This window comes from Salvelinus sp. IW2-2015, unplaced genomic scaffold (assembly GCF_002910315.2).
Source record: "Salvelinus sp. IW2-2015 unplaced genomic scaffold, ASM291031v2 Un_scaffold83, whole genome shotgun sequence".
In the NCBI taxonomy this organism is placed as follows: Eukaryota; Metazoa; Chordata; class Actinopteri; order Salmoniformes; family Salmonidae; genus Salvelinus; species Salvelinus sp. IW2-2015.
Genome location: NW_019942514.1, coordinates 2,299,205 through 2,323,174, shown reverse-complemented (window position 1 = coordinate 2,323,174; position 23,970 = coordinate 2,299,205). Strand labels below are relative to the sequence as shown.

At 45.0% G+C, this 23,970-nt stretch overlaps 1 protein-coding gene across 4 annotated transcripts in view; it reads left to right on the top strand.

Moving 5' to 3' along the window:
• Positions 1–23,970, top strand: part of qkia (QKI, KH domain containing, RNA binding a) — an 84,385-nt gene that overhangs the window by 4,832 nt on the left and 55,583 nt on the right. For all 4 annotated transcript variants that reach the window (XM_024135095.2, XM_024135093.2, XM_024135094.2 and 1 more), the window contains exon 2: positions 19,221–19,363. In XM_024135095.2, coding sequence (XP_023990863.1) covers positions 19,221–19,363 — 143 coding nt within the window. The remainder of the gene's footprint in view (positions 1–19,220; positions 19,364–23,970) is intronic.

Sequence of the window (23,970 nt, the reverse complement as noted above, 5' to 3'; positions counted from 1 at the left end):
CAAACAAGATTGAGTGCCACTCGCAAAGTAAGACAGTGCCTGGGGCTTTCAGAGACACGAGCTCTCAACTGGGGGAGAGAGAGGGGGGTCAGGGCATGGTTGTTGTGCAGGCTGAAACCTTTTATGGGTCTCTGTCACCCTCCCCTCCACACCCCTGCCTCTGATTCCCTCCCAAGGCACCACTTATAAGATAGAATTTAATTAACAAGACCCATTCACTGAGCGACCAGTTGTAAAGCTGAGTTGCAGGCCTGATTTTTCTCAATTGCTCCCTTGTGCTCTCCGTGGGTAATAAATTGGGCAGCCAGAGGAGGCTGACCGGGTGAGTGCAAGGCTGTCCCAGGATCCATAGTGTCTCACCCCCCCCCTTCCCCCCTCTCCGGGACTATCTGATGCCCGCATGCTGTTGTCTGAGCTCAGCCTGGCCCGGCGCAGGCCGGCCCTGCTACAGCTGATGAAGTCATCCTCCAACAGGCCCTGCCTGCCCTGTTATCTCGGGCCACAATCCCGTGAGTGCTGGGGCTGTTATCACAACCGCCTCTGCCCCAGTTGTCTGGCTTTTTCTGTCACCCAAGCCATTCTGCCTTTTGGCTGCTTACAAGCAGCCATTTATGGGATCTTACATTTTATTCTCCCTTTTTAATTTAAAATTGAGTTCCGTTTAGCTGTTCTCTGAACTTGAGCAACTCCAAGTTCCACAAGCAAGGTCACGGTGCTTCCTGTCAGAAGGGAAATGGCACAGCATTTGGAACACTGGATAACAAATTATGCATGGCGTGAACAGGACTTGACAGTTTAGAGACGTTGTAATCTGTAATTCTACCAACCAATCTGTAATTCTACCAATCAAATAATTGAATTATCATTAGATGAATAGGCTACTTTACTATTGCACTGCGCTACTTGATCGTACTCAAACCATTAACTTGATTTTTGAAGACCAAAGTTTTTTTAGAATGTTAATTCATGGCTATGGTCTTAAGAAACATGCTGCAAAATATATTTCAAATGATCAGCATAGCACCMTGAGTTTACTGTTCCAAAGATGTGCATACACTAGGGCCCTAATAGAATCCCTGTTGTGGAAAGTGCAGAAGGAATCCAGACATTTAAAACAGAATGCAACTCTTTGACATTTAATTTAGTAGGATAACCACATTGTGTTGAACTTAATTTTCCAAAAGGAATCATAAGACATTAACAAAATGCATCGGAGGGGCTTTTATTTTTATTTTTATTCATCTTTCCAGAAACGGAACAGGAATGCCTCTGTGTGTATGTCTGGTCTTCACTTTGTGTGTGTGTATTAGAGGTCGACCRATTATGATTTTTCAATACCTATTATTATTTAATAAATTTGTAATKACAATTACAACAATACTGAATGAACACTTATTTTAACTTAATATAATACACCAATAAAATCAATTTAGCCTCAAATAAATAATGAAACATGTTCTATTTTGTTTAAATAATGCACAAAAAGTGTCGGAGAAGAAAGTAAAAGTTGGAGAAGAAAGTAAAAGTGCAATATGTGCCATATAAGAAAACTAACGTTTAAGTTCCTTGCTGAGARCATATGAAAGCTGGTGGTTCCTTTTAACATGAGTCTTCAATGTTCCCAGGTAAGAAGTTTTAGGTTGTAGTTATTATAGGAATTATATTTCTCTCTATACAATTTGTATTTCATATACATTTGACTCTTGGATGTTCTTATAGGCACTTTAGTATTGCCAGTGTAACAGTATAGCGTCCATCCCTCTCCTCGCCGCTACCTGGGCTCGAACCAGGAACACATCGACAACAGCCATCCTCGAAGCAGCGTTACCAATGCAGAGCAAGGGGAACAACTACTCCAAGTCTCAGAGCGAGTGACGTTATAAAGGCGCGCATCCCGCTAACTAGCTAGCCATTTCACATCGTCTACACCAGCCTAATCTCGGGAGTTGATAAGCTTGAAGTCATAAACAGCGCAATGCTTGAAGCATTGCGAAGAGCTGCTGGCAAAACGCACAAGTGCTGTTTGAATGAATGCTTATGAGCCTGCTGGTGCCCACCATCGCTCAGTCAGTCTGCTCTGTCAAATCATAGACTTAATTATAACATAATAACACACAGAAATACGAGCCTTAGGTCATTAATATGGTCGAATCTGGAAACTCATCTCGAAAACAAAACGTTTATTCTTTCAGTGAAATACGKAACCGTTCTGTATTTTATCTAACGGGTGGCATCCATCAGTCTAAATATTCCTGTTACATTGCACAACCTTCAATGTTATGTCATAATTACGTAAAATTCTGGCAAATTGGTTCGCAATGAGCCAGGCGGCCCAAACTGTTGCATATACCCTGACTCTGCGTGCAGTGAACGCAAGAGAAGTGACACARTTTCACCTGGTTAATATTGCCTGCTAACCTGGATTTCTTTTAGCTAAATATGCAGGTTTAAAAATATATACTTCTGTGTATTGATTTTAAGAAAGGCATTGATGTTTATGGTTAGGTACACGTTGGAGCAACGACAGTCCTCTTTCGCGAATGCGCACTGCATCGATTATATGCAACGCATGACACGCTAGATAACTACACATGGTTGATGATAGTTTAACTAGTGATTATGATTGATAGATTTTTTATAAAGATAAGTTTAATGCTAGCTAGCAACTTACCGTGGCTTCTTACTGCATTTGCATAACAGGCGGGCTCCTCGTGAGGCAGGTGGTTAGAGCGTTGGACTAGTTAACCGTAAGGTTGCAAGATTGAATCCCTGAGCTGACAAGGTAAAAAATCTGACGTTCTGCCCCTGAACAAGGCAGTTAACCCACCGTTCCTAGGCCGTCATTGAAAATAAGAATGTGTTCTTAACTGACTTGCCTAGTTAAATAAAGGTGTGTTAAAAAAAAAAAAAATGTATAAATATATATATATTTTTTTAAGATCGGCGTCCGAATTTACCGATTTCCGATTGTTATGAAAACGTGAAATCGGCCATTCCGATTAATCGGTCGACCTCTAGTGTGTGTATATATGTATATTTTTTTTGTGTGTGAGAACCTGGAAAAAATTTAGAACAGGCGCCTGATAAAATGTAACGGAACCGAATCAGGCAAAATAAATCAAACGGATTTGATAGGACCCTAATACACCATCAGAATTCATAGCAAGCAGTGCACTGGGGGTGTGTTTAGTTTTTTTTGGCAACCCATAAGGTGAGTGGGTATGTCTTTCCAGTTATTCTGTTCTGTTATTTCATCAACTGACTAAGCCAGTGCACTGCTAGCTATGAATTCAATCAGATGGTGTGTGCATGTTTAGATAAAGACAAATAATGTCCCGTTTGGAACACTGACAAGTAGAGCGTAATTTGTTTTTTTGTTGCTCAATCTGATTTGAGTGGGCCCACCCGTGCCTATGCGGCTGGTTGTAATACTTGTCTCAACAGCTGTCTTGGTTCTTTTGTTTATCTTTGGGATGTTTTGGCTTCAACTCATCCTCCCTAGACTTTGACCTATCCCTTCCTCCCTAGACTTTGACCTATCCCTTCCTCCCCCCCCAGTTTGTGTATGTGAGAAACATGCCTAACCAAAGGAAGTAACACCCATTTCAGGCAGAAAGGGTTGCCTAAGTTTGGAAAGACGACCAGCCTGTTTCGACGCTTCATAAAATGGCTGAAGGCAATGCCCTGTTCCTTTTCCTGTGTAATGGATTTCACATGACTGTTTAGGGGCGCAGCCATAGGAGGGCATAGGCCCACCCACTTGGGAGCCATGTCCACCCACAGGGGATCAGAATTTGTTTTTCCCTGCAAGGGCTTTATTACAGACAAATACTCAGCATGTCCTCCCACGCCCCGCAGACGATCCCTGGGTTGGCTACGTGTGGTCTGAGSTTGTGAGGCCGGTTGGACGTAACTGCCAAATTCTCTAAAACGATGGAGGCGACTTATAGTAACAGCTCTGCCAATTGCACGCTCCCTCAACTTGAGACATCTGAGGCATTGTGTTTTGACAACTACACATTTTAGTTGCCTTTTGTCCCTAGCACAAGGTGTACCTGTGTTATGATCATGCTGTTTAACCCTCTAGAGCCGGGGAGGGGGGTTCTAAGCTAAGATATGGAATTGTTTTAAGATGGTCATACCAAKAATMATTTAGCTATTTGATTTAGAATTAAGACCCCCTGAGGCATCAAAATATAGAGAAATTAGGCATTTCTGCTATTAACAAATGGATGCATTGAATAACAGATTCACTACATGGAACAACCAGTTGGCCAAAACAAAATCTGTCATATCTGAGAGAGATAAGAAAGAACAGTTTAGTGCCTAAAAGGGAAGTTTCTCCATACTTTCATAAAAATAACCCGCGAACGGCATTGTTCATGAGTCATCTTTCAATAGAATGGTCATAATACTTTATAGGCCAAACTGTTGACACTAGACATTTTTGTGAATGCTTTTATTCTTTCTAGGGATGTCTCATGGTCTGACAAACACTGCTCTAGCTCTGCCACCTTTCACTGCAGATGCGGATGGTTGACATCTGTAGATGCGGTGGATTGAGACGCAGCCCATGCAAAAACTCTAGCTTAAACAGAAATTTTAAATATAATTGTTTTTGTGCTATGTTCATTTGATATCCGGGGGGGTGCGGAAATTGTAGGTTAAGGGTTAATCAGCTTCTCGATATGCCAAACCTGTCAGGTGGATGGATTATCTTGGCAAAGGAGAAATGCTCACTAATAGGGACGTAAAAAAAAAATGGGAAAACATTTCACAAGCTTTTTGTGCATATGGAACATTTATGGGCTCTTTGTCAGCTCATGGAATTTGGAACCAACACTTTACATGTTGTGTTTTTGTTCAGTATTAATTTTTGTTCTGTATTGTTTCTCAAGGTGCTTCTGTCTCCCGTTTCCTGTGAGTTGTAAGAGTCCATCTCAGACTGTTTTTTTTGTCATTTTTTTTCTCCATTCACTCCTCCCTCGTGTACACAAAGGCCTCAGGAATGAGRAAAGGATCCACATGGCTGCTTCGAATAGCTCCCATCCCACTCCTTCCAACACGCCCCCTTTTTTTATTCTCTTCTCTCTTTGTCTCATTTGTTTTTGCTCTAGTCYGAGTCTATTGAGTCTTAGGGCTGGCTGTTGCTGCAGATGGGGCCTAACAATTAGGCTCCATGGGAGTTGCTGTGTTTGTCAGCGTTTCCCTCTTCATCTTTTAGTTTTTTGACACACCGAGCAGGAAGGTGGAGAAATTAGCCGTTTCTCGTTCTCTCTGCTTGCATTCTTTCCCTCTCTTCTGAGAGTAATGGCAAGCATTAGCGCCTAGCTGAGGAATTTAGGGTAGGTTGAAGTGTGCTTAACCGATAACACTTCGTTTTTCCAAATGCCTACTGTTAGTGAATTTTAACTCCATTTGATCTATATTACATTAACTGGAGACAAGCCCGATCTGCCTTGTGCATATCATGCAGGACTTATTTTTGGAACATTTAGTCCTGGAATACCCTGAAAGCTTTCTAGCTCCCCCTCCCGCTCATCTCCTCCATAAATGCTATAACCGATCCATTTTCCTGGCAGTTTGCAACCTTCGACTTCTCCTTGCAAGGCACAAGCTGCGTTTTTTAAATCAACAATGAATCATTTACCTGTCTCAAACTTGTTGTTTCTCTAACGCTTCTGTAGCTGAGCATTAACCTCCCCTCTGGGCGTATGAGACCATCATTAGCACTACATCAAATATGTAGAGGGTAGTGCCATTCAGATCCCTAGGCTCTGCCTGTTTCTCCCTGCAAAGGATGCTCCTTCATCTGTTTCTCTTGCCACACAGCTACAGCAACTTGTTAACATTCTCCTTTCTATTGTCTGTGGAAGGGTGTGCCTGTCTTGTAAAGACTGACTTTACCTTGGTGGTTGAGTACGAATGTGGCTTAGTCCTCTCAATCCGTAAGCCTTAGCCTAGTTTCCCCCTGGCAGTGAGTGCAGACCTCAGCTGAGAAAAGGTGTTTTTTTTTGTGTTATTTTAATTCCAAAGAACAGGTTTGAGTGTTAATCGAGACTTGCTGTTGAGAGCAAATGCAAACGGTCAGGGTACCTTGAAGCAATATGTGGTGATAGTTGCTGAATTCCTCACTGCAGTTGCTCAAGTTAGTGCAGCCTTGTCCCGTCCCCTACCCTGAACTAGTGATTGCATCCGGTGATACCGGCAGAGCRCCAGGAGGTTGACTGTAGCAGTGTTCTGCAAGTTTGCCTTCCTCTGCTCTCAATGTTGCCGACTGATAACTACAGTAGGGCCGTGAGCGCCTGTATGAAATTATAGAATTGCATATGGGCAGGTTGAGTGAACGCTCTTTTTCTAGAAGTATTTGTTCTGCTATTTTGCTGCTAGTTTGTTTTGCTGAAGGATTAGCCTGATTTTGAACAGTTTGAGATTTATGACTAGATTACAAGCAAACACAATGGCTGTTTTTGTGTTTTTTTTTTGTAGGTTTTAATTGGGGGAAACAAAAGCTTATTTAACACCATTACACAAAATGAAAGCATAAACAACATTCCCAGGGGGGAAATAATGGGAAATCATTGTGGCCATAATGAAAGGGTTAGTGTGTCTCTAGCCACAGAGAATTGATTGATTGTGTGCACTGAATGGAAAGGGGAGCAAGGCAGAGAGGGTGTGGGCGATAAAAAGAAAATGCATATGTGCTCTGAATGAGGTCTTCTCCCAGGCTGAGGGGAAGGTCAGTTGCCCTCCCTCCCCCCTCAGTTCCACACAATGATCCCTTGTGTTGTAGGGCCAACAACCCACTGTCACTAATGGCACTGCCGTGCTAGTACCCACTACAACTGTCGTCCACTCTAAGTAGGGGCTGATAAAAGCAGTGGCCCTTCATAAAGATTACTAGGGAGGAGGRAAAAATAAATAAAATGTGTTAGATAAGATTACTATAATGGGATATCTGTATACGATGCTCTTGCTGTGTGCAGCAGTCCAGAGTCCGTATCCTCTGGGCGTCTGAATCGATGCAGAGGCGCTGGCTGTTCTGTCACATTCAGGTGAGGTATCGTCCCGGGGCCCTAATCTGCAGCGATGGACTGCTCCCTGTTTCTCCAGCTCGCCTGGTAGTCTGTTTTCCCCCCCATCCACCTTAATTTTCTCCTCTCGGGAAGTTCACGGATTGCGCTTGACACTGGTTCAAACTGTCGGTGGTGTGAGCATTTCCTCAACCCTTTTCCTTAAATTTTTATTGAGCATCTGACACACTCGATGAGAGGCTCTGGTTCCTTTTTCCTCCTCCCCTAGAATGAATATTATTGCATCCATTCTGTTTTGTGATCTGGTAAATGATGCACAGTATTTTTTTGCTCTCCCAAAAGAATCATAACATGAATGTATAATACACTGATTCCTTCTTGTGCAAAACGCTAACATGCTGACTACACTAGCCACGTGCATGTTGATTTTTGTCCATCCACACCAGATGTGATAATGACACGCAGGTTGAAATGCCAAAACGAGCTCTGAACCAACTATATTTATTTGGGGATGGGTCAAAACAAACATTCATGGACATTTAGCTTGCTGTTAGCTAATTTGTTATGGGATATAGACATTGGGTTATTTTACCAGAAATGCATAAGGTCTCTTTTTTTCTAGATCTTTATAGAATTTTGAGTCACACAATAATTTTCTTTACTGACAATTAATCCACCGATAAAAGGAAACCTAGGTAGTTTCCAGTAATCTCTCCTCCAGCCTTCTTCTGTGGACTTGATATGGCGGTTGGCAACTAACTTTAAGGTGCGTTACTGTCACTAACTGGACTGGAGTGTGGACCTCTTCATCTTTTAATCACCCACACGGGTATCTACTCTTAAAAACCATACTGCCTTTGTAACAGTATAACTTTAGTACGTCCCCTCGCCCCGACCCGGGCGCGAACCAGGGACCCTCTGCACACATCAACAACTGACACCCACGAAGCGTCGTTACCCATCGCTCCACAAGAGCCGCAAGGGGCAACCCTACTTCAAGTGACGTAACCAATTGAAACGCTATTAGCGCGTACCCACTAACTAGCTAGCCATTTCACATCCGTTACACTCACCCCCCTTTCGACCTCCTTTTCCGCAGCAACCAGTGATCCAAGTCAACAGCATCAATGTAACAGTATTACTTTAGTACGTCCCCTCGCCCCGACCTCGGGCGCAAACCAGGGACCCTCTGCACACATCAACAACAGTCACCCACGAAGCATCGTTACCCATCGCTCCACAAAAGCCGCGGCCCTTGCAGAGCAAGGAGCAACACTACTTCTGGGGTTCAGAGCAAGTGACGTAACTGATTGAAATTCTACTAGCGCGTACCCGCTAACTAGCTAGCCATTTCACATCCGTTACACCTTCTCCGCTCTGTCGACGTCTGGCACATTCTATGGCTGCTTGCTATTTCCTCCTAGTGCTCGCTCTCCCCCTCTGTTGTCTCCTGTCTCTTGCATGGCAGTAATTCTGCCTGAGGGGTACATTTCCTCTTATCTGAAGACCAGTGCTGACATTAAAGGCCTGTTACGKGGCCTGTCTATTTGCATTAGCCCTGGGTCACCCATTCTTCAAACCRGCCTCCCCTGCTCTGGGTTTCTCTAGACAAACCAGACTGCCCTGCTCCTCTCTTATCCCTCCCATCCTCAGACAGCCAGCACTCTGAAAACAATCAATGCTTAAACCCTTAAGCAGGACCAGGGACTCTGATGGCTTTCCTGACTCACTGCTGACAGATCAGGGCGGAAATTGTTTGCTTGTTGCTATGATATCCTGACCCACTTCTGCCCCCCCCCCCCCTTCCAAAACCTGATGAGCGCCTTGTTTCAGCGTCAACACGAACTGGTAGTTAATGCTTACTAGGGGATGACCAGGYAAAGAGCTGAGGCTGGTTTTCCTTCCCACAATCACCTGTCATCACAGCCTGTTCATATACAGCCACTGTTGAGCATCAAGTTTTGGCAGGTTCAACCAGAGCTGCACAGTGATGTTACCACCTTGCACGCAGCATGTTATCCTATGTGAAGTTAGTGTCTAGCTGCTCTGTGCCCCAAGGCATCACATCGCGGCCATTATGTCACTAACGGCATTTAGTCTGTTTCTCTCCGGCCCTTGCCCTGGTGTAAACGCTCCYTGTCCTAGCGCGACCTCTATCCCTGCTAATTAAAGCCAAAGGAATGCTGTTGTGCTTCATTGTCTCTTACCCTTCTCACCAATGGATGTGATGGTGAGAGCCCTCTGCTCCTCTCCCCTTCACCACAACAGTAAGTCACAGGGCTGCCTTAATGGATGTCGCTCGACCAGCGACATCCAATTGGAAAGGCACAGATCSCTTTTGCCCGGCTCTATGGCGGAGGGGGAAAGCCCTATCGAGACAGTGACAATACTTGCCCTGCTCTGACCTCTGAGTGACTTCATTTTTTCCCCATAGTGCTGCCTTTGAAGGTGGTTTGTACTGCAAGGTGCAAGCGTCCTTCACTCTAGGGTAAAATGAAGGATGGGTTACGGGGAGGTCTTGTGTAATATTTTGGGGGGGTCCAGGAATAATTAGCCATGACAGGATGGCATAAACCATCCGGCGTGACAGGATGGCATAAACCCCCCCACTTTCCCACACCCGTAGGATGTTATGGGGGCGGTTATCTTTTCTTAACACATTCCTTCCTCTTCTGACAGCTGGACATTTCCTGTCATTGTGGTGTGGCGGGGGGGGGTTATGCTGTCTTCCTTGTTCTGTGTGTGTTTGTTTTCAGCCTGCTACTCTGCCCTGGCAAGCACCGAAGGGAAATGCTTCCTCTGGCGATCGTTACAGGCCTTCCAGTGGAAACATGTGGCCATGGCCTCTGTCTGCCTCTGTTCCCCTCAACAGACACATAATCAGCCCAACATCCCAGTCCTTTCCTGTTATTCCCCCCGTTAACTCGCATCCTAGAATGCTTAGCAGATGGCTTGTATTCTCTAAAGCAGTGTGGGTGTGCGCCTAAGGGCCAGACTGAAGGTGRGTGGGTGGTGCTTGCTTCTCCTGCTGGATCAGCCATCGCGATGAGGAAGTGGGTTAACATAAACAGGGAGTGAGTCTGGAGAGTCGAGCATTTTTGTTTTGTTTATTTTATTTGTTTATTTTATTTTTTAAATGTATTTTATTTGCTCACAAATTCTGTGGTACATGAAGTCTGAAATGAGCGCCCTTGAAAAGGGAGAATAAAAGGGTGTGATTAATACCTCAGTTTAAGTCTGCAGAGACACAATCCTTACAAGTTTCTCTACAGAGCGGTCTGTTGGCTCTTGTTATGCTGCTGAAGGGTGGAGTTTCCCTCTTAACACAGCAGCCAAATTTTAGGCATAGTTTGGGAGTTTCTTTATCCTCCCCAGGCCCCAATCCTCTTTCCAAAAAGTATCCCCAAAGATGAATGGAAACATTTTAAACCATCTCTCACCTCAAAGCACTTTCCAATTTAATGCTACATTTCCTATCCCTTTTTGTAATGGTAGAAAAGCAGCAATAATGCATATCGTTATTGTTTAACTGGTGGCTGCATTTGGGTGCATTAGAATTACTAGTTGGTGAATTGCATCATTTGCAGGACTTGCTGAGTGGACCATTGGCATTAAGTGCTACCTTTTTTCTCCTTACATTACTGTTATGCTACATGAATGTTGGCATGTGGTTGCCAGTGGGAGGGATCCAATGGTGTTGTCAAGAGCAGCGTGAGTTAGTGTATTTTCCGTTACCCAGTGTCGCCGGCTTGTGGCGCTACGGGCAACATGGCTAGTGAGCACCCTGGGGGTGTCTTCCTAATGTACCTCCACGTGGAGAGTACTGAGAGCCCCGCGGCGGCCATTAAGAGGGAAGCCATTATGACTCTGCATTGGCCAGGCTCTCCTTGTGTGTGCGCTGTCCTCCAACAGCAGACCTCTCCCTGTGCAGCAAACAGGCACTCCCATGCCTCATTGAGCTGATACCGTACCCCCGTTCGCACCCAGMCCATAAAGCAGTTCCACATGTTGTGATCCCCTGTTCTAATTTTAGTAGCAGGGCTTAATAGCTCTGCAGAGATCCTGAGGTCTCTTCRTTTTCAGATCTGGTAGTGGATAGGTGGCTTTGGTACTAGTAGAGCTCGTCTTTGGGAATGCTCACAAATGTTCAGGTTTAAATTTTTTGCTCAATAATTTGGAATCGGGGGGAAAAAGCTCCTCCCTTGCGACAACCATTGGCTGAGATGTTGGCTAGCAATATTGCCAAATTAGCACTTCAGTTCTGCATTAGTCATTTGAGTCAGGCCTATACGCCTACCTTCTACTCACTGGCTGTCCAGTCAGACTTCCACAGCCATGCCGAATTTCCATCTCGCTGCCTGTTCTTTTCTTGCCAACAGGATAGGAAATGATGACTACAACAGCCTGCTTTGGTCTGTGGCACTTTACACGGACCCAGGGATTCGCCAAAGCTGTGGGACCCAAATGCATGACTATTCCTCCTGTGTGAATGTCTGTTTTCATTGTCTAATTGACACGCTGACCAGCTATGACACATMCTATTGGAGTCGTCATGCTGCCGCAACCCGCTGCCAAGAGGCACATTAAGCCACGTTTGTCAGATTTTCGGCTGCTAGCGCCGGCAACCTCAAACTGCTATTATTTTCTCTTTCGCTGACAAATGTTGGCTTCCGTCAGAACACCAACACACTGACTCTATCCAATCCTTGGCTAACTGCCGGAATGCTTCAAATAACTCGCAGGGAAGAAGTGATCAGAGGAAAAGGGATTTTTTTTATTTATTCCCCTCAACCAGAAAGCTTTAAGCTTCTCAAATAGTCAAGTTTGGCTTGAAACTGGTAAAGGGTCTAATATTTGTACTGTTTCTGCGCTGAGGTGATTCAACCCTTTTTTTTTTTTTTTTATTGTTGTTGTGGAAATGATCCACAAAGGACCTGCACAGTACATGTAACGGTCATTTCGATATCCTTTTCCTGCCATTACAGAAGCAGCTCTGCACCCGCTCATTATTGACTGTCATCGAGCAGAACGTGCTGCTTTTCAGAAATGTGTATGTGTTCTCTACTCCATGCAGGCTTACACTTTGTCCCTACCCAATTTATGCAGCTAACTGTGTTTGGGAAGTACTGTGAAGCATCGAACGACCGAACAAAATTTGTGCTGTTGTATTTCCTTGGCTCACATTAGGCCCAGTGGAGAGATGGACGATTGAGATGCCTTGCTACTCCAGTCGTTTATTGAGTAGCCTATCTGCTCAAAGAACTGGCGCCGGAGGTTTTTACTCCGACTGCTTAGCAGAGTCCTGCAAACAAATCTTTCACTGTCTCGCCTGGGAAACTGCAGTGTCATTCCTTTCAATGGCAGTTTAGTGCTTTCATTTTGTTTTGGCCCAGCAATTACATCGGCCCCTGAGAATATTGAGGCCTGCCTAGCATCTGCCACAGTCATCATCCATCTCACTGGTCAATGCACGTCTTGGCCGCTAACTCGATTATAGAGAAGCTAACGCTGAAATTAAGTGTTTTAATTGACGAGACTGCTGTGGGTCCCCGATAAGAGCAGAAATGAATGTTTTCATGGCTCAATCTCCCGCATATTAGATTTTGTTCACCTTTTTTAAGAGCCCTTTTCTCATACCTTCCGCCGCGAAGCCTTAACTGTTGAAGTGTGTCRCTTTGGATAAAATCGTCTGGGACTGAATAAAGGGAAGGGAATGCATTAAGGCCAAATATATGTTCGCTCCTGTGCTTTGTGATAGCTAAAGTGCGCCGCTACAAAGTGGATAAACGTGTACCTTTGCGAAGGCTCTTCTCCACCACCGCGGGGGTGTATTTTTTTTTAAGCGGCCGTCCTTCTTACCCTTTCCTCATCTGACGTCATGGGCTGGAGAACAGCATTATGGCGGACTGAATCCCTACCTGGATTTGGCTTGGCGTTCACCTGTCCCAGTTCTTTCTTATCCTTTCTCCTGTTATGTGGTGTGCTGGACACAGTTTATTCTCTGACATAAGGGCTCAGGGGTTGTCAAGAGGACGGCCTCTTCCAGAGAGCTGCAGCAGGACGAGGACGACGCATTTAATGTCTCTACGGAACTCTTTATTTTTAGACTTACTAATGATCCATTGTCCCAGACCTCATGGATCTTGTTTAGATTGCCGCTCTCTGCCCTTAAACCTGATTAGATTATTCCCCTCTGCTGTTTCCACCGGTTCCTTTCTAGGGCAATTGGAGACCCATGACTCTTCGCAGTTGTGACTGTAAAATTGTGTTTGACTGCAGGCCTATGTCATCTTTGCATCTCTACCAAATAAAATGTTCCTTCCATCTCTTGTTCTCCTTCCTAAGCTTTCCATGCCTGAATCCTCCCCCCTTCAAGCCTGATTCTCGCCTACCCTAGAACATGACTACTACGACTTGATTGTTTACACCGAGTAGATGAACACGACACCGCGGTCTGCTCTGTGCTCAGAAATGCACGCTCTCGCTCCATCAGATCCCTTTAGTAAAAGCCTTTTCCAGAACCTACACCCCAGGGGTGTACAGCCATGTGGGTGAGAATTTGATCTCTTACTGCTGACTTAGCTCGGGTTGACGTGAGGAATTGGCCTGCTAGGATCCAAAGACTACATAGGGAGAAAAGCATCAGCTCCGAGTCACTGGGAGGGATTTTCCAACGGGGCAATATAAATGGACTGTATAAAAATGTGAAATATTTTTGATTGGTGTGGGAATGTGCTTGAAAACAGGGTTAGAATATATAGGCCTAGTTATTGATGTCACAGTTGTGACGCTGTCTCTTATACACATCTAGATGTGTTGGGAATGTGCTTGAAAACAGGGTTAGAATATATAGGCCTAGTTATTGATGTCACAGTTGTGACGCTTGAGCGGTATACGCGGTATTTGGAAAGTCATTGGATGGGTTTTCAATATCCTTAACTATTTATTTGACGGTTTAAATGTGTAGCTTAAGTAAATACCTGTAGTCAACTTGTTTGTCTTAGATGAAGAACATTGCATTCATTTCAGCTGTCACGTTATTGTGTAGCTTATGGTCGTCATGTGGTTTACGTGTGAGTCACTCACTGTTGTGCAGCATGCTCCAGGTGATAGTTACAGTATGAAAATCACAACTAAATGTTTACCAGTTATAAGAAATCTAAGTTAATTGTCTAAAATTTGGTTTGCTMATTTAGTAGCTAGTTAGCCATGTGGTTTGTCTTCCTAAATCATGCATTTGGTTGGTAACCACAGAATCCCCTCCTGGCTCAAGAGCCTTGCTGACTATTTGTTTTGTGCATGCAGCAAACTTAGTGTCATTTTTTTCTTCTATAGTTTAGGTCCAACTGTACAATATGTTCACAATGCGCTCGTTAGCATTCTCTATGGAATTGTACATGTTTGAAAACCTTTGTATAACAGAGAATCAGTGGGGTTTTGAAACAGTGCCCCTTGTGTTCAGTGCTGGTATTACCGAAGGCCAAAGTCGTTATGACTATCTGGATACCGCCCAAGTCTAGTTGTCTGTGTGCTCTCAATAGCCCTATCRTAATGCTGTTGAACTGCTGCTTTCACTGCGTTTAGGCCATGTTCTCATACGGTTTTCCTCCCCTATAACAGTAGAAATCCATTTTTTTTTGTCTGTGTTAAGACTACAGACTGACATTTTCTTGGCACCGAATGGGCTCAGGAGTGGCGCAGCGGCTCCATCTCAGTGCAAGAGGCGTGCGTCACTGCAGTCCCTGGTTCGAATCCAGGCTGCATCACATCCGGCTGTGATTGGGAGTCCCATAGGGCGGTACACTGTTGGCCGGGTAGGCAGTCATTGTAAATAAGAATTTCTTAACTTCTCTGGGATAGGTGTGACGGTAGCGTCCCACTTGGCCAAAAGCCAGAAAAAATGTAGCGCGCCAAATTCAAATATTACTATAAATCAATCTTTCATGAAATCACACGTTAAAGACACCAAATTAAAGCTACACATGTTGTGAATCCAGCCAACATGTCTGATTTCAAAAAGGATTTACGGGGAAAGCACACCAGACAATTATGTCAGCTCAGTACATAGCCACAAAAACAGTCATTTTCCCAGCAAAAGATAGGAGCCACAAAAAGCAGAAATAGAGAAAATGAATCACTAACCTTTGAGCTTCATCAGATGACACTCGTAGGACATCATGTTACACAATACATTTATGTTTTGTTTCGATAATGTGCATATGTATATCCACAAATCTCGGTTTACATTGGCGCCATGTTCAGAAATGCCTCCAAAATATCCGGAGTAATTGCAGAGAGCCACGTCAAAAAACAGATACTCATCATAAACTTAGAAAAACATGTTTTACACAGAATTAAAGATACACTTGTTCTTAATGCACCCGCTGTGTCAGATTTAAAAAAAACTTTACGTAAAAAGCACACCATGCAATAATCTGAGACGGCGCTCAGATTTAATAACATTTCTCCGCCATGTTGGAGTCAACAGAAATACGAAATTACATCATAAATATTCCCTTAGATTATATTCATCAGAATGCACTGCCAGGAATCCTAGTTCCACAATAAATCGTTGTTTTGTTCGATAATGTCCATTACTTATGTCCAATTAGCTACTTTTGCTAGCATGTGTAGTACACGTGTCCAAACGCTCGCGCAGATGCAGGCAAACGTCGGACGAAAAGTTATATTACAAGTCGAATTAACTGGTCAAACTTAGTAGAGAATCAATCTTCAGGATGTTGTTATCATATATATCCAATAAGGTGCCAACCGAAGAATTCTTTTTAGTCTATAAGTAATGSAACGCATGGCGATATCATGAGGAATGCGGGTGACCAAGAACTGTCAATCTGCCAGACCACTGACTCAAACACCTCAAATCCGGTCCCACATCACAGTATAGGCTTCATTCAGCGTTCTACAGACTGTTGACATCTAGTGGAAGTTGTAGGAAGTGCAAACAGATCCATATATTACAGGGAATTGAATAGGTGATGACTTTAACATCGACCAGTCTCAGAATTCTCACTTCCTGTTTGGATTTTTTCTCAGGTTTTTGCCTGCCATATGATTTCTGTTATACTCAGACCATCATTCAAACTGTTTTTGAAACTTCAGAGTGTCTTCTATCCAATAGTAATAATAATATGCATATATTAGCATCTGGGACAGAGTAGGAGGCAGTTCACTATGGGCACGCAATTCATCCAAAAGTGAAAATGCTGCCCCCTATATCAAAAGTTAACTGACTTGCCTAGTTACATAAAATAAAAACATAAGTGCAGGAACTAGAAGGTAGGAAAGAGATGAGACTGCTCTGAGCCAATGGTGTTTTGGAAGCGGTGAAGTTTCAAGTCAAATGCTGTGTCTGTTCTGTCTTTCAGCACAGTGCAGGTGATCTCTATCCATCTCACTCTCACTTTGACTCCTCCTGCCACTCAAGGTCAAGTTTATATTTTTTAGTCATATCAGGAGTCAAGAGCAGAGTTCAACTCTGTGTTATGCAATAGGCAGACCTGGCGATTCGGTGTGTGCAGCARACCGAATGCTGACTCTGGCACTTTGAAACACTACAAACTAAGCTGAGTGGGTGGGGGTGAAGGGAGGCCAGGGGGATCTATTACTACCTCATTTAACCTTACGCACGCACACACAGAGGTGATACATGGACTSCCATACCTTTTCCTCTCCACTCATCCTTAGTCTCCTAGACCTTCTATGCTAACATCAAAGTAGTTTCAGATGGCTGTGTGTATGTGCTTCAAACAGCACTGGGTAAAGTTGCATCAGCTGAATTGCTGTCAGTTCTCCTCCGTTACTGCCCAAGTTATCCAGCTGTTCTTTCTCCATTTTGGATTGAATGATCCTTAGTCTCTACCTTTTTGACTAGCCACACGTCGCCAGGGTGGACAAACACAAATTATTTCTTYGCAAGTGCCCAGGCGGGGTCATTCTTAGGTTAGCCCAACGTTTGGGAAAAGACTTGGTGCGAGGATTTCGATGCCGGTGAAATGATGTTGTCAAGTGTTGTGCTCCTCAGGCTGATTGCCCGGCCTCTATGTTAATGTGACATTTTAGCAGGAGGAAATAAAATTAGGCCGGGGGGGGAGCCTTTTGTAAAGAGGCTGTGCTTGTCAGTCTAGAGGGAGGAACGTTACAAGTTGTTGGCTGGGTTGCCAATTTCTAAGCCTTTCAAACCTGATGAACCCCAGTGCCTGGCCCTCCTACGAATCCCACCCTGGGATGCTTGAGTACACACACACACACACACACACACACACACAACCTATGCTCTAGGCAGAATGAACCACCTCTCCACAGCTTACCTTTTAGCATCTCATCACCACTGAGTCCTGTGACCATACGGCTGCAATAGCCCACCAAGGTCATCCCCATGGTCCCAGCTGGACCAAATTCATTAGGTCACACCGTAGCCAAACGTTTTTACAACGGAAAACAAAAGTTCGCCTTTTCTTATTGGACAAATTCCTGTCCGTCCCACATACTACACCCTTCTCTACTCAAACAGATCTGTGAGAATTGCATAGTTCAACTAAGTCCTGGCCCCCCCMAAAAAATGTCAACGTTTAACTATTAATTGGTCTGGCCTAAGCTTTCAGTCCTTTATCCAGGGAAGGACCTAGCTACTTAGCGGTATTGTCTGCACTCCCCATTCCACTATTAATTCATACATCGACAGCTGAATAGATTTGTCATGTCACCCTAATGGGGAGGACTTATGTCATCTCAGTCTGCTCTGTAACCCTTGAAGGTATGGATCTGTGAGATTCTCCTGAGCTGCTTGCCAGGTGTTCCTTTTTCTATGGYCAGGAAATCCCTTTCAACTGCCACTTGTTTTTGGTCTTCAGGTCCTCTACGTGTGTTTTTATAACCCCCTCTCTTCACAAGCCCTGCTTCTCTGCGTGGTGCTACAGCAGTTGAGGGACTATGGCATTTGGTGTTAGCATTCAGGGTTCCTTTGGCTGTGGAGGTGATTTCCATCCCCTGTCATTCGGGATCTGGTATTGATGTCTATGATGCGGATGTTTTAATTGAAGGGCTGCCTTTCGAGGCCCACCCCAGGCTTCTTTCTACCACTCCCCCTCAGATGGCCTCTGTTTCCTCTGCCTCGGTAGTTGTTGTGATCTCCCATTGGAGTCACGTCTTCCCCCCCCCCCACCTCCATTAGTCTAAAATGAATTCTCTCCGATCCAGTTTGGCTAAACTTCCTACAAAGGTGCGTGTTGGGATTTTACCTCAATTGAATTAGGAATGCTGTGAAAGCTAAACATTTACTGAAATGCAGTGTGGTCCACAATGGGGGGGTGGGCGCCTAAATCTGAAATAGGACATRGGGCCTAGCTAATTTGTCAGGACCAGGCTCGAACATAACAGGCACTTTGGTTGAGGGATGGTTTGTGAACATCAACTGGTGGTTGCGGAATACATTCCTGGTTAAAGGGGCCGTGTGGCCAGGGATGTGGGATGCAGCGTGACCAATGGTTGTCCATCCTGTAGTTAAGCTACAGAACACCGTGCAGCCCTGTCCTTCCTCATCTGGCCCAACTGAACATCATAAATGAATCCCATGTCTCAACACCCCCCCTGGGGAGACACTGACTGCATGTCTCAGCTATGTGTGTGACTTGGTGTATATGGGGTTCTAGTATTTCTGAGGCTGTATTTGCACTATGTAGGCATTAATAGTGTGTGTGTGTGACTGGAATTGTCTCGCTGTGGGTTGGTCCCTGCCTTTGGTCCATTTGTTTTACCGGACAGGCTGATCTAAACTGAAGGCACATCTCCCCTTGAACGATTGGCTCGCTCCTATTCCCCGTTCTCTGCTGCTGCCCCCTTAAACACACTATTTCACTAGACGTACCACCAGACATGCTGTCTGCGCTAGYTTTAACCCCTCACACGCCACAACTCCCTAGACCTCATCTAACAAATCCTCAATGGTTTGATCGAACACACACAGCAATGGGTCGTACTCAATAGTGTACACTGTAGTGAAACATTTCCAAATGTTGTGCAGTGTAAAATGAAAACGAGTTCTGATGGTACCTTTCCCATTTCACTCCGCTTTGAACCGACTCGTGTAGTATTGTCTTGACTATTTTCCATAGCTTTAGTTTTGTTCTGCGTACAATCCTCAAACTGCGTGTTGCTTTTGTCTTTCAGAGATCAACAGAGTGAGGAAAGAAATGTACAATGACACCGCGAACGGCCTGGTAGAGAAACACCCTCTGGATTTACCTGAGGCCATGGGACCTATCATTCACCTGCAGGAGAAGCTCTTTGTGCCTGTAAAAGACTACCCCGACGTAAGTGATAACACTATATATCTGCATGCACACTTAAACACTACATGAWCACACAGGCTACTTGTACACGTGCAATTTTGGATTTAGCCCCATCAGTGACTAAACCGAAGGACAAAGGAGTCTTCTGTCCCTATTTTCTCCCAACTATAACTCCCTACTATCCTTCGTTGTTACACAGAATACCATTGAATGCTACTTTACCTCATAGCGTTGAACTACTCGAATGCCACATTTTCGCTCCACTAGTAGCCTGTTTGATGTTGCGGTATCATTAAAGAGAAATTCTACTCTGCAGCCGCAAGGCTAAACGAGCTACCTCCAAAAGGAAAACCACACTCCTGGCTGTTTACGAGTTAGTTACCCAAATGGGCAGAGAAAGAAGGGAGTGGAGTGGAACAGGAGGGGGGGGTATGTTAGACTACCATTCTAAAAATACACGGGAAGTTGAAAATTGACGGCTTACCACTCGAGCCCTGAATAGCCCCTGGCAGCGTCCAGCATTGAGACTGGACGGGGTGGTGAGGATGGTTATAACTGGATAGAGGGCACTACAAAGACAGGTCTGGATAGGAAACTGGATAGAGGGCACTACAAAGACAGGTCTGGATAGGAGCAGACTGGCACTGTTACTCTAGCTGCAGACGTCATGGGGGGGGGGGCGGTTGAGGGCCATGGTGAAGATGTCGGAGATGTGTGCTTATGTGCACACTGACTGTGGAGTTTGACAAGTGGGGTCATGAGGTGTGGGCGGGCGTCCGTACCTTTCCCCGGGCAGCCACCATCCACCTGTGCMCGGTACTAATCGTACTGGGTGGCACAGAAGGATGCCCGTTTCACGTCTCTAAGAGCAACATTTCTCTCCCCTCCCCCAGTCGCACGGATTTGGAGGGACAGGCAGCGGAGAGGCCCAGCCAGGCGTGAAATGCATTTTCCCCCTGACAGAGCTGATAAAGGGACCCACTCTTCCCGCACCCCAACCTGTTCCAACCCAGTCTTCCTGCTAGTCCCACCAGGCCCTACATACCTCTCTGGCTCAGCCTAATATCCAGGCCCTATACCAGCCCCAAATACGATTCCCAAAGCCATCAGTCGATCCTCCTAAATCGAATGGCCTCCTTTAGGAAAAACTGACGCCGTGACATATTGTCTTACCATTATCCAGACTTTCACCAGATATACAGTTGAAGTCAGACGTTTACATACACACTTAGGTTGGAGTCATTAACTTGTTTTTCAACCAGTCCACAAATGTCTTGTCCTAACCGACTTGCCAAAACTAGTTAACATCTACTTTGTGCATGAAGCAAGTAACTTTTCCAACAATTCTTTAGACAGATAATTTAATTTACTGGATCACAATTCCAGTGGGCCAGAAGTTTACATACATTAAGTTGACTGTGCCTTTAAACAGCTTGGAAATTTTCAGAAAATGTCATGGCTTTAGAAGCTTCTGATGGGCTAATTGACATCATTTGAGTCAATTGGAGGTGTACCTGGTGGATGTATTTCAAGGCCTAACTTCAAACTCGGTGCCTCTTTGCTTGACATCATGGAAAAATCTAAAGAAATCAGCCAAGACCTTGGGAGAAATTTCCATACGCCTGAAGGTACCACGTTCATCTGTACAAACCATAGTATGCAAGTATAAACACCAAGGGACCATGCAGCCGTCATACCGCTCAGGAAGGAGATGCGTTCGGTCTCCTAGAGATTAACGTACTTTGGTGCGAAACATGCAAATCAATCCCAGATCAACAGCAAAGGACCTTGTGAAGATGCTGGAGGAAACGGGTAAAGAAGTATCTATATCCACAGTAAAACGAGTCCTATATCGACAACCTGAAAGGCTGCTCAGCAAGGAAGAAGCCACTGCTCCCAAATCGTCATTAAAAAAAGCCACACTACGGTTTGCAACTGCACATGGGGACAAAGATTGTACTTTTGGAGAAATGTCCTCTGATCTTATGAAACAAAAATAAAACTGTTTGGCCATAATGAGCATCGTTATGTTTGGAGGAAAAAGGKGGAGGCTTGCAAGCCAAAGAACACCATCCCAACCGTGAAGCATGTGGGTGGCAGCATCATGTTGTGGGGGTGCTTTGCTGCAGGAGGGTCTGGTGCACTTCACAAAATAGATGGCATCATGAGAAGGAAAATGATGTGGATATATTGAAGCAACATCCCAAGACATCAGTCAGGAAGTTAAAGCTTGGTCGCAAATGGGTCTTCCAAATGGACAATGACCCCAAGCATACTTCCAAAGATGTGACAAAATGGCTTAAGGACAACAAAGGAAAGGTATTGGAGTGGCCATCACAAAGCTTTGACCTCAATCCTATAGAAAAGTTGTGGGCCGAACTGAAAAAGCGTGTGCGAACAAGGAGGCCTACAAACCTGACTCAGTTACACCAGCTCTGTCAGGAGGAATGGGCCAAAATTCAACCAACTTATTGTGGAAGGCTACCCAAAACGTTTGACCCAAGTTAAACAATTTAAAGGCAATGCTACCAAATACTCATTGAGTGATGAAAGAAATAAAATCTGAAATAAATAATTCTCTTTACTATTATTGACATTTCACATTCTTAAAATAAAGTGGGGATCCTAACTGACCTTAGATGGGGAATATTTRCTAGGATTAAATGTCAGAATTTGTGCATCTGAGTTTAAATATACTTGGCTACGGTGTATGTTCACCTTCGGTTTAACCGGTACCTACATACATGGCGTACCCATGGGTTGTGTTACAGCGCTATAGGTATTGGTGCACGGCCTATAACCCCTATGCAAGCTGACGTGGGGAGACTGAGTGGCAGCGCTGCCTTTGGTACCTAGACCGTCGAATGGTGGGACATGCCTCAAACACACGTGGACACAGCAATGTTACTTACCCCCCCCCCCCCTGTTTTCCTCGGCGTGCCATAGTTGTGCTTACTCAGAGCACGGCAATGCCAGGGCTCCCGGGTGGCGCAGTGGTCTAGGGCCCTGCATCGCAGTGCTAGCTGCGCCACCAGAGTCTCTGGGTTCACGCCCAGGCTCTGTCGCAACCGGGAGGTCCGTGGGGCGACGCACAATTGGCATAGCGTCGTCCGGGTTAGGGAGGGTTTGGCCGGTAGGGATATCCTTGTCTCAGTATGTAAAATGTATGCACTCTACTGTAAGTCGCTCTGGATAAGAGCGTCTGCTAAATGACTAAAATGTAAAGTGTAGGGCTAAATTAATTTGAGTTCCCCCTTGTGTATAGGGTGAGTCACCGTGTGGTCTGAGGAGCACTGCTCGACCGCTCGTTCTCRTCATCCCTCTGTCTCTGTGCGAGTGTTTTTGGGGAAAACTAAACCGATGGTAGTAAACAGAACAGCACATGGCCTTAGTCACTTGCTGACGTCAAACGAAAGCAGAAATATTCAAATATCCTGAAGCCTAAAGAGTGTAGCCAGCTTCTTTTTTTTTTATGACCACCACCGCAGTTTCCCAGTCAGTAGATATTCATTGTTTTGCCAATGCTATTCTTTTCATAGAGAAAGGGTGGATATGTTAGTCTGGCTGTTAGCTTAGCAGCTAAACAGAAGAGGGGCAAGCTGGGTTGCCTTCTGTGACGTGAGGGCCTGGAAAAAGGGGGCCTACTTTCTCCTAGGTCTGACGAGCTATCCCACTCCTGTCTAAACAATCGGTCTGCATTCAGACCGTCATCCCCGCTGTTTCTTTGCTGTTCTGAGGTGCAGAATAATATGAACAGACCTTYGCTGTTCTGAGGTTACTGTAATGATTATTAGCTGAGGGGAATTTTCTTCCTCACCTTTGAGTGATTTGCCAATTCTTCCCCGCAGGATACATACTCTTCCTGCGTCTCAAATGGCAACCCATTCCCTTTATAGTGCACTACTTTTGACCAGAGCCCATCAGGCTCTAGTCAAAAGTAGTGCACTGTAGAGGGAATAGGGTGCCACTTGTGACGTAGAGTGCGCCGAGCTCCCAAGACAATGGTTCTGCTTTCCAAGTCCACATATTGAGCTCTTGGCATGACACAGCTGCCGCTGAAGATTTATCTTTATAATCCTTACCTCTCCTCAATCTTCTCTTTCCTTATCCCCCCCCCCTCCAATTTTTTTTCCCTTTCCACATTTTCATATCCTTCCCCAGTTTCCACTTCTGTCCCTTTTTTGTCCTCTGCCATTCCTTCCCCTCCCCTTTCCATCCCTTCTTTCTGCCACTTCCCTCATGCACGCTCTCCCTTCATCTGTCTCGTTACATCTTTCTCTCAGCCATTTTCTTCCTCTCGTACACTCCAGCCCCAATACCAAGTAATTAGATTGTCTTGGTCCCTTGCTGCAGTGCAGCATGTCAATTTCACCGAAATAACTTGTCCTGCGAAGACGACCGTGTTATAATTCCCTTTGCATGGAATGTGCACGCTGAGGTGTGAGATCTAGAGTATGTGTGTTTGCACACACAGATGTTTGCTGATGTCATCARCACTGCACCTTCGAAGCCTGGCATCCCATCACTCACGGAGGCGACTGCAGGTCAGGAGGAGGGGAGTGATGGTCCATCAAATTCAGTTTAGCCCCCTTGCAGCCTGGGATGGGCTGCAGAAACCCTCATTCCTT